The 10,589-nt window shown below is 55.8% G+C and overlaps 1 protein-coding gene across 1 annotated transcript in view; it reads right to left on the bottom strand.

Annotated features, from left to right (window-relative positions):
• Nucleotides 1-437: 437 nt before the first annotated feature.
• Nucleotides 438-10,589, bottom strand: part of SND1 (staphylococcal nuclease and tudor domain containing 1) — a 422,669-nt gene continuing 412,517 nt past the window's right edge. Inside the window, exons 18-24 of the mRNA XM_078439837.2 lie at nucleotides 10,119-10,260; nucleotides 6,759-6,882; nucleotides 5,791-5,860; nucleotides 4,586-4,699; nucleotides 2,806-3,009; nucleotides 1,147-1,191; nucleotides 438-1,053 (exon numbers count right to left, since the gene is read on the bottom strand). Of these exons, the coding sequence (XP_078295963.1) occupies nucleotides 988-1,053; nucleotides 1,147-1,191; nucleotides 2,806-3,009; nucleotides 4,586-4,699; nucleotides 5,791-5,860; nucleotides 6,759-6,882; nucleotides 10,119-10,260 (765 nt within the window). The 3' untranslated portion in view covers nucleotides 438-987. The remainder of the gene's footprint in view (nucleotides 1,054-1,146; nucleotides 1,192-2,805; nucleotides 3,010-4,585; nucleotides 4,700-5,790; nucleotides 5,861-6,758; nucleotides 6,883-10,118; nucleotides 10,261-10,589) is intronic.

Below are 10,589 nucleotides of genomic sequence, written 5' to 3'. Positions count from 1 at the left end.
GGGAAGAGTCCCCTCTGGCTCCCGCTGGGGCTCTGGCAGAACTTGGCAAAGGACAGGACTAGTGACTCTCTGCAGGGGACCGGTTAAGACTGAGCCTGGCCTTCCATGTGTGGCCGGTCCTGGGCACTGCTTGCCAAGCTGCTCTAAATCTCCACGGCCCTTGAGGGCAGCCATGTGCAGCAGGGGGCCTGGACTGATGCATTAAAATAGGAGATCTCCAGCCTTCTGCATGATGGTCATGGTGCCATCATGCCTCCTGGGCCCCAGGAGTTGCCCATGACTCTGAAGAATGGCCCTGCTTTCCGGGCTGGCTGTGATTCCAGAGCTGTGGCCAGGGATGTGGATGACTACGTCGGGGGTCGTTCACGTGCCCAAGTCTCCTCCTGTGGGGGCTGCCGAGATTCCAGGCTCTGGGCTCCACCATGACCAATAAGGACTGCAGACAGCAGGTACTATTTTATTGGGCCTCAAAAGCTTTAAATACAGAAGTGGGGAGGGCTGGTAGGGGGCAGATGTAGACAGGCTGGCATTTGAGAATGGACGTATCAGAGGAATCACATAATCAACAGCCGGACAGAGAACTGGGAAGAAGGGCCATCTGGGACGGAAGTGGGGTACCAGCAGGCAGCTGGCTTTGGGTGTCAGGGTCACGCCCTATGTTAGGACAAAGTCTTTCATGTTTCTTCCTGATTTGCGGACAACTTTTTAAAAAAAACAAACCTCCGAATAAAAACACAAAATCAGCTGGGAGAGACTGTGGATGGCAGTGCCTGTCATCTCAGAAGACAATGGCCTGCCTCCTGAAAGCCTCGGGTTCACCCACCCCACCCCCAGCCCAGATGCCGCCCCACGAGACATTTCCATACACTGAAGCAAAGCTGGACCCAATCTACACCCCTGATCTGGGGTCTGGAGCTGAAAACACCCTCCCTGCAGAGGAGGAGGTACTGGTGTGAGCGGGGCTGAGGGCCAGACCCGATTCCCTCCTTAGCGGCTGTAGCCAAACTCATCAGCGTCATCGGCCCGGAAGTCCCCATAGCGCCACAGGTTCAGCTGTGAGAAGACAGAAAGCGACTGTCAGGGAGGTGGGCCCTGCTAAGCTGCTTTCCTCAGCTCCTCCCTGGAGACCCAGAGGCGAAAACTCACCCTAGCACTCTTGGCTGACTCCTGGGCGTTCAGGTACTCTGTGATCTGGAGGGACAAGGGAAGAAAGGGAGGTCACAAAGTGGGTATTTGCAACTGAGCAGCAAGAATGACCCTGGAGACTGCCCAGGTCTGGTCTGCACCACTCTCCTGCTCAGTGGATCACCAGCTCCCTGAGAATAAGATTCAAAGTGCACCATCACACTGGCCTCCTTGCTGTTCCTTGACTCTGTGCTGGCTGTTCTGTCTGCCCGAAATGCTCTTCCCCTCAGGTCTACTTGGCTACCTATCCTGCTCCTTCAGGTCTTTGGTAAAGCATCACCTTCTTAATGAAGCCTCAATGAAAGCCTAATGAAATGACCCCATGGAAAATTCCAATCACCTCTTCCCGCACACTCCTGATATCCTTTATTTCTATCTTCTCTTTTTCCATTGCATTTATCTCCTAACATTCAATTTCATTCATCTAGTTGCTGTTTTTGTCAACTCATGCTTGAATGGAGGCTCCACAGGGCAGAAATGGTGCCTCTTGTTCATGGAGATATGTAGGCCCTCCATAAATGCTTGTTGAATGAATGAATGAATGAATGAATGAGTGAACACACGTAGAGTGTTTATCTCAGATGCTGGGCAAAGGAATGTTCTAGACACCAGAGACATTATGGGTAGCTTCACAGGGGAGACAGGGAGATCTCAAAATTCTATAGGGAAACTTACACTAACTCCCAGGGCAATCTCAAGACACCGGGAGTCTCTAGTGAGAGGACTAAGGGTGTCACACTTCTGTCCACAGACATGGTAGCAATTCACAGTGGGGTCTTGTTCCAAATGAATTACAGCCCTGTATGACCAGTGCCACGGACTCAGAGGGGGAGAAAAAGAGGCCTGGGAAAAGGCGAAGCAACGGGCACAACGGAGAGGGAACGCTCGTTTGAGCGCCACTGGCTCTCATCCCTCCTCTCAGCTGGGCGCTGCACGAGGGCACACGCTTCCCACCAGCCTATCCTGACTTGAGAGGTGCCCTTCCCAACTCCCAGCAAGTGCAGGTAGTTCCTAGGTGCCCACCAGCCCCTCATGGTTTGCCCCGTGAAGCCAGCATGGCTGGGGGCGCTCAACTCATCTCATGATCAGAGGTCTCAGGCCGGGCTCCAAGCCCTGGGGGCTGTTCAGACTGGCTGGAGGGCTGGAGGGGCAGAGTCCCTCGGGGCCCCATCCCAGCCGAGCCTGGCTTCAGGTGGCCCTGTGTGCAAGGAGCTGGCTACGGACCCGGCAGGGTATGGGAGAGGGAAGTGAGAAAGGGAGAGGCAGTGACAGGCTATGGACCTCCGGCACCCTTGGCAAGGCCTTCCAGCCTGCCCCCTAGAGGCACATGCACAGGGACAACCCCCCCCCCCCCCCCCCCCCCCCCGGCTCAAATTTACCGCTGCATTCTCAGCCAAGCCTGCAGCCAATTAATTTGGGATGTAATTAGCTTTTTTTTTTTTTTTTTTTAAAAACTCCAACAAACCCAAATCCATTATCTTTCCCCAGCAGGAGCAGCAAGATGGAGGGTCCCCTGCTCCCTCACCGGCTGTTGGTGCAGCCCCCAGCCCCTCTGTGACGGTAGTGGGGAGGCATTAGGAGCCTGCCCCTATGCTGGTAGCCCACCTCCACATCACGTACCACTTTCTGGAACTGTTTCTCCTTGCGCACCTCCACCATGACCAGTCCCTCCTTCACCAAGCCCAGCCCCACATCCCCCTTGGAATCAGCAAACTGCAGGGTGACGTGAGGGCAGCCAGCGCTCAGGTGTTCCACGTTGAGCAGGCACTGAGTGTTCTGGATATCCCGCACCACACTGTCCACGGCGTCTGTTCGAGCGTCCTCCTGGGGCAGAGTTGCATGCAGATAAATGGGAGAGAGAAGTGCAAACTTGAAAGATAGCCACGTGGACCCCAGGTCCTGCTCATGGACCTCCTCCAAGCAAGTGTCCAGCAGGTGCCAGCATCTCATTCCCTGCTCAGATCCTAACAAGGAAGGAAACAGCCTTGGGATACAAAGTGCCCCCTCTCCTGATCTTGTCCTTTCCCTCCCTGCCACGCCTCCTGCATACATCCCATCCCTATCCCCCACCCCAGTACCGTGCCCACCTGCCTTGTGTCTCGGAGAAAAAGTGGCTTTTGACCATCCCCAACTAACCTCCACTGGCCACCCTGGCTCCCGTCATCCCCCACCTCTGCAGGACTGTGCTCCAGCATACCAACCCCACACAGTCCCTGCTCTGGTGCATTCACTGGCCTCTCAGGCTCTCTCCACACTCACATCTCCCTCCCCCCAGAGATGGCCCCTTGACCTATTTTGTCACCCTCTTCTCCTACTGTTTCTCTTCTGCCCTTCAGCAAATTTCATGAAAAGGCAGGAAATGTTCTATGGCGCAAATTCCTGACCCTACTGTTTGCTCCTCAGCACCCTGCATCTGGCGGCAGCTCCAACCAGGCTTTCAGACTGCTCGCTCTGAGCACCAGGGACCTCCCTCGGTGCCAGAGCCAAGGGTACCCGCCAAGCCTGAGCCTGACCTCCCTGGGGAGCTGGACACTGCAGACCAGCTCCCTGCTTCTGGGAACTGGGTGGCTCTTGACTCTGAGCACATGTTCTCCTCTCTGGATGCACATTCTGCCTCAGGTTCTTCGTCCCTGGATTGCTGAAGGCTAGCACTTGCCAAGCCTCGCTCTCCTCCCCATCCTGTCTTCCACACGCTCACCCTGTAGGTGCCCATGCTTTTAGCTATGAATCCGCGATTCCAGGGCTTCTTGCTTTCCAAACTGAACACTATCAAGACGCCTGGAGCTCCTACAGCTCCTAATTTCCTCCTTCTCGTCCCCACATCTTGGCCAACAGCAACACAGCCACACATAAGAAATCCAGTCACCTTCTGTTCCTCATTTCCCGCATCCCATCCACAGAGGGCGCTGAGACCTGGCCCCTACGGGCGTGGCCCCGGTTTGGCTGTCACTGTCTCTAGCCTGGATTTCCAAGTTGCTTCCCACTACTCCATCCAGTCTGACAACGCCCCCTGAAGGAACTTTCAGAACCAGATTTGACCACGTCACACCTCTGCTGAAAACCCTTCCCCAACCCCCAGGCCTTTCCCTTCTCATGTCTTGCCACTGCCCACAAGGTCCCTGACTTCCGACTGTGTGGACCAGTCTTTGCCCAAAGTGCCCTGGCCCACCGGGCCCATCCATCTGAAGAACCAGTTTGGACGCTCTGATGCCCCCTCCTCTGTGGCAACTTCCCTCAACTTCCTTGGTCGCTCTCATCTCTCGAGTCCCGTCGCTAACAGACCATTCGTCACTGTTTCCACCTTCTCCTGTCAGTCTGTGAGGGCCGCATCAGTGGCTGAGTGCCACTGGACACGTCCTTTGGAAGGAAGGAAGGAAGGAAGGAAGATGTGTAGACTCACGTCCTGGGGCACCTGGATGAAGGCGAAGGCATACTCTGTGGCTTGAGCAGGCAGCACACGAGTGCTGAAGGCAGGTGGCAGGGTACCCAGGCGGGTGGATGGCAGGATCTCTCTCTGTAGAGGACACATCGGGCCAAGAACATCACACACTCGATGCCCCCTTGGCTCTCACAGGACAACTCTGATGGCTGGGCCTCTGAGAGTTCTAACTCAGGTCCTCCCACGACTTGCTTCCACTCAGCCCTGTGCACAGGCTTGCCCAGTCAGTGACGTCTTGGGGGAACATGCCCCGCTCGCCCCTGCAGTAGGCGGTCGGCCGTGACTCACACCTTCTCACCCTGGGCCCGGTGTTGGCACACCTGGTGGCTCTACAAAAATAATCGGTTTGATAACTGGTATCTAACTAACCTCTACCTCTGTTTTTTTCCAACGCCTTCCCTCTGGGACATGGGTTCCTTGAATATGTTTCCACTGGCCAGGGGGCGCTCTGCTGGGAAAGCACACCTAGACAAGGGGCCCTACAGTCCTGCGACCTGGCAGGACCTCTTCTTTTGTGTATCCCCTGGTGGCAGGTTGGGAGCATGGCCCAACTCTGGGCTGCTGCTAATCGACCCTCAACCTTAGTCCCTGAGGAAAGCAGATGACCATCGTCACGCCTCGGGAGTGGCATGGTTCTGAACTACAACCTTCTCTCCTACTTGCTTTTCCCCAGAGGGAATCCCCCAGAACTGTCGACAGACTCCCAGGTGCAGCCACCTTGTGACTCCCTTCCCAGAAAGCCTTGGTTTGGGGATGTCCTGGGAATTGGCACACAAGCACCTAGTCAAGCCTGAGGACCAGGAACCGTGGGGTGTGGAGGGCCTCCACCGGCCCTTTCTTCAGAGAGGTTGGGCAGAAGATGAGGAACCGTGGGTGTGGCTGGGCACTCATCCGTGGGGCCTGGAAAGGAGACTTCTCAGCTCTCAAAAACCTCTGACCAGAGACATCAGTTTGGCCCAGTCGCTCAGGGGTCAGTGACTTGTTCCACGAACAGTAGAGATGCCCACATGCTCACTGTTCTATCAGCAAGTGGTTTCACAGCTTCGAGGGACCTTTGAGAGGTCAGAGGGACTTGACCTAGGGGACTACTGTGCTGTATGGCCCTTGGCAGCCACCTGGCGCCCCTCCCTTGCCTACTCATCCACTTCCCGGTCTCCCACACTCACATTGCCATAGTCAATGTAGAAGACGTGCACTCTGGCAGGAGACTCGACTTTCTCCACTCGGGCGCGGTACCTGCAATGGCATCGTGGGAAGAGCTCAAGGGAGAGCCCTGAAGAGTCTGGCCTCCCTGGAGCCTCAGTGATAGCAGGGCTGGGATACACCATTTCCCTGCCCAGGGCTCAGAGTGAACACCCAAGGGGGTCACAGAGGGCAGTTCTCAGACTCCACTAAGGCCTAGGCTCGCGGCACTGTGGCCACCATCTAATGGAATCAGAGCATAGCTGGGAGCAGAGGGAGGGAGAAGGGAGCATGTGAAGCAGATTAATGTGTCCTTGGGGCATAAAGCAACAAGACTAATGACTAGATTGATGTCTGCTGTTTAAACCCAGCACACTAAACAGCAGCTGTAATTAGCCGGCAGATCTGTCTGGGAGGCCGCAGCAGGGAACACATCCAAGTCACTTCGTCACCCAGGGAAAGCCATGGGCCCTACTCTTGGTAGATCAGACGTGAGTGACCTTCCTGCAGCCTGTGAGTGCGCCTGCTCATGTCCCAGACAGCCAGGGTGGAGGGTGGGGTGGCTGATCTGGGCTCACTGAGAACCAGCCTCTGCCCTCACCACCCCACGTGACATCATTTCTCCTGTGTGGGGTAAGGGGAGTGTCAGTCCCAGCCAGCCAGCTAGGGCTCCCCCGACAGGGTTTCCCAGGATTGAGGAGAGACACCACTTCTATACTCCAGAGGCTTGACTGGGCTGCAGGAAAATCACAGGCCCCAGATGGGCTGCAGGCCATGAAGAGGCCCACGCCGGAGAGCTGGCCAAGGTCAACAACCACCGCCCAGTGAAACCAGGTGGCTAAGGCAAATACCTGAAGTCTACCTGGTAGCTCTGTAGGCCTGTGCCCTGAGGACAGACCTGCAACTGCTCCTGCTTAAGACTCTTTGCTCTGCTCAGGTACAAGTGGCTTACCATTCTCCATCTACAAACTTGGCAATACAGAATTCTCCCCGGCGGGGGGCATAGGAGCCTTCGACAGGAGGGTGGCTGGCGATGTCGTTTCGCATGTTCTCCATCAGCTTCTCTAGCTGGGTGCCTATAGGGGAGGAAGAGGTAGTGAGACCTGGGCGCCATGTTCTCTAGATGGGGCCGGGGAGCAGGCAGCATGTGGAATTCTGTAGGTCGCCCGTGGCACTGGCTTGCCCCATTCCGTAGGGAAGTCCTCTGTGGCATCTGCTCAAGAGGTTCATGTGGTCTTCAAAAGTGGAACAGGGGCTTGCTGACACCTCAGAGGCACACAGTCTTCCTTCCAACCTCGGCTCTCCAACCTACTGGCCGTGGCAGTGGCAGCCCTCGGGAATGTTCCTTGGGCGGGCTCTGCTTAAGGAGGTGGAGAAAGCGTGGGGGTGTGAAGCAAAGCCAACCAGCCTCGTTCTGGGTGGAAGCAGCCCAGCTTAATTCCTACAAGGGCTGGCCCCGGCCTGGGTCACAGAGGCGGTGACTGACAGCAGCCACTCTTTGCTATGTCTCCCAGGGGGAAACACAGAAATGAGGGATGGCCCCCACCCAACCTGGACAAGGAAAGGGCCTCAGGCTACTCTGACCTCGCTCACCCTGTGAAGTACATGCAAAAGCAAACTTTGGTATTTCCAGGCTGGGGTTCCAAGCTCTCAGCCCAACCCGGGGCCCTCTTCGACTAGGGGAGACGTCTCCTTCCCTGCCTATCTTACTGAATCCCTTGCTCTTTCCTGCTGGTCCTTCCCAAATCCTGAGTCCCTGCCACTCGTCAGCTGGTCATCACCAGGTTTGGCAACACCTAGGGTCCTCTCAGGTTCCCTCCTTGCTCCTTCCTGTTGTGTCCCCACCCCCCATGCCGCTAAGCACCGGTCCCCAGTGGCTTTACCCTTCCAACCCTCTTGGCCCTGATTCTAGCTCTGCATCAAGCCCTGCCGTGCCCCCTTTGCTCTCTGAGGTGAGGGTAGCTGGGTTCGTGTGGTGTGGGTACAGGATTCTTCTCTCCACCTCCAGGGCCCGAAGCCACACTGTAACAGGTGCCTAACACATGTTGGCTTTTGGCACACTTGTCACAGTTGGCCTTATACGTTCCCTGTCTGGGTTTATGTGTCTGCCACTACACTGTGAGCTCCTTCAGGGCACAGACCATTGCTCACTTGGTTCTGTTTACTCTTTCAGGGTCTAGTAAATCTGCCGCATGGAGGGTGCTTAAGAATTCAACTGTATCGAGGATGCACTCTGCGTAGGCACACAAGGACGTGTCCACTCGTGGGCCTCTGCGTAGCCCACTGTCCCAGCATTCATGAGTCTCGGTTTCAGAACACAGACTTTTGTGAAGAAGCAGTTGCCCTTCCCCCACCCAGCAGTACACCCTCTACACAGACAAATTCCTTCTATACGTGGTCTATTTTTATTTTTTATTTTTTTGCTCCAAGGCAACAGAAGCAGACTTTGCCTCCCGCAAACAGGTCCTTGCACAGAGTCTGGCTGGTCATTTGCAGCTAATGGCAATGCTTTCATCATTTCATTAGATCCTTCCTGAAGGCAGGCTTTAATTAAGAGAAGAGAGACAGGGCAAGAGGATGTCCCCTAAGAGAGGATGAAAGGTTTCAGAAGAGGGAGGCTGTACATGCTGAAGTTTATTTTCATGGATTTTATGGAACCAACTGAGGTCAGGGTTTTCTCTGGAGCCCACTGCAGCCCTCCAGGTGGCGTGCCAACAAGCGCCTCACTCCCTTCTCCAATGTTCCAAGAATACATGGTTTCCCCCTTGTTTCCTTTGGCCGTATTTTCTGCCTTGGCCACCACTTGCTACAGGGTCCTGGCTCCCTACAGCTGCAGAGACAGCTGGCAGGGTAGAGGGCATGCACAGGAAGCCTCTGAAATTACAGAGACTATGTGGCCGAAGGCTTTGAACCCTCAAGTTTTGTCCCCTCGAGACTTCAGGACCTGGTCTTATCCAAGGTGGGTCCTACCTCACAGGATGCAGAGGCCAGGTAGAACCGGCCAGGGAGCTGCTGTCCCTTGGGCAGGGCCTTCTTTGAGTTCCCTTTCCCCTGAGCTTCCTGAGGGCCATCCTTTCTGGCTCCTGTGCTCAGAAACCGATCTCCTTCCTACCCAGGCCACCACTGAAAGACTCCTTTCCTCGTCACACCACCCAGACCTGGCAATGCCAGGCCACTGTGCAGCAGGACTGCAGCTGACCTCAAGGGGAACCTAATCCTGAAGGCTCATCAGCCCATCTCTCCGCCTGCTAGCTTTCCCCCCTCCCAAGTACAGCCAGACGAGGGCTTGGAAAGGTTGGTTTTCCTCGGTGAAATAACATCGCCACAAAAGCAGCTGCCTGGGAAATATCATTAGAGGGGAAGTGGCTGGCATGAGACTGATGATCTGGAGTGGGCCTGGCAGGGGGCACAGGAGGCCAGGCAGAGCCGTACCCTGCCACCCACAGGACTGCCTTGGGTGCCAGTGACATCTTCGGGCCCCTCTGCTTTGCAAGGATGGGGCTCCTTGGACGCAGAGGCAGCTCTAAAAAGCCTTTTCTTTTGCCCTCAACTAAAATGGTTCCCTGCACAGGCTATCAATGAGAGGAGGGAGGTCAGGGTAGACAGAGCAAATGCAGTGGGGGTAGGAAGTCCATCTAGAGGGGTCACAGGGCCACCACCGTGAGAGTGACCTCTACCGTCCTCTCTGCTCCAGAAGCCTGAGGTCTCTGCAGAGAAGGCCCTGGCCACAGTGTACATCACTTGAAGGCAGGAGGAAGGAGGATGGAGAGAGAGGGTCCTTCAGAAAGATTGCCCGGGGATGACTTCCCTAGAGCGCCGCCTGTTTCCATAGTAACTGACTACCACTCAGGGCTATGGTAACCTCTAGAGAAGGAGAAGCCCCAGAGAAAAAAAGCCCAGGCTCCTCTCCTCCTGCTGCCTTCCCAAGGAAGCTGAGGGGGAGGAGGGCCAAGTGAAGCTGGTTTGTGCTTCCTGACCACACATAGAGACAATCTGTTCTTTGCTTCCTGATACACTCCGAGGGCTACAAATCCCCACGCCCAGCCCAGCCAGGAGTGTCCGAGAGCAAAACAATTTCCTGAGCATCTCCAAATACCACCTAGACAAGACAGGCTACCTCACCAACCCTCAGAGGACCTGCTTGGCCTTGCCCATGCCAGGGCTCACTGGCAGTGCATGTAATGAGCCCCAGAGCAGCGCACGGGGCCCGGGGGATGGGGAGCAGCCACAGACTGGGAGAGGTCCCCGGAACGTGTGGGCTGTGCCCCTCCCCCCCACTGAGCAGAGTGGGTTCTGGAGGTAGCATACTCACCGGTCTCCACATCCTGCACGTAGAAATGCAGGTCGTCAGTGATCTCCGTCACAAACACGGGCTTGTAGCTGGCCGAGCGCTCCTTCTCCTCTAGCACGGGCGCTACCTCCTCCACGGGCTGCTCCTCATAGTGGGCCCAGACCTGCATGTGCGGGCAGCAAAGGGTGGGGGGTGGGAGGTTTAGAAGTGAAGCCAGAAAAAACACAGGAAAAGGTCTTTGGGCAAGTGGGGTCACCCCTGGGGTGAAGGAGTGCGGAGGTCATCACAGGGCACTCACGTCACACTGGCCTGAGTCCCTAGACCTCTCGTATGTCTGAGTGGGTAAGGAGGGTACTCTGAAATTCTTCTGATTGATCAGCTCTCAAATTCTGGCAGGTGTCAGAAGCAACTGGGGAGCTTATTAAAAATGCTGGTCCCTGGGTCCCAACGCAGGTATGTCAAGTTAGGGTCTGTTGTAACTGCACCCAGAGA

The sequence above is a fragment of the Panthera onca genome, chromosome A2 (genome assembly GCF_046562875.1).
Source record: "Panthera onca isolate mPanOnc1 chromosome A2, mPanOnc1 haplotype 2, whole genome shotgun sequence".
Lineage (NCBI taxonomy): Eukaryota > Metazoa > Chordata > Mammalia > Carnivora > Felidae > Panthera > Panthera onca.
Note: the sequence above shows the minus strand (reverse complement) of the source record. Positions and strands in the feature narration are given on the sequence as shown.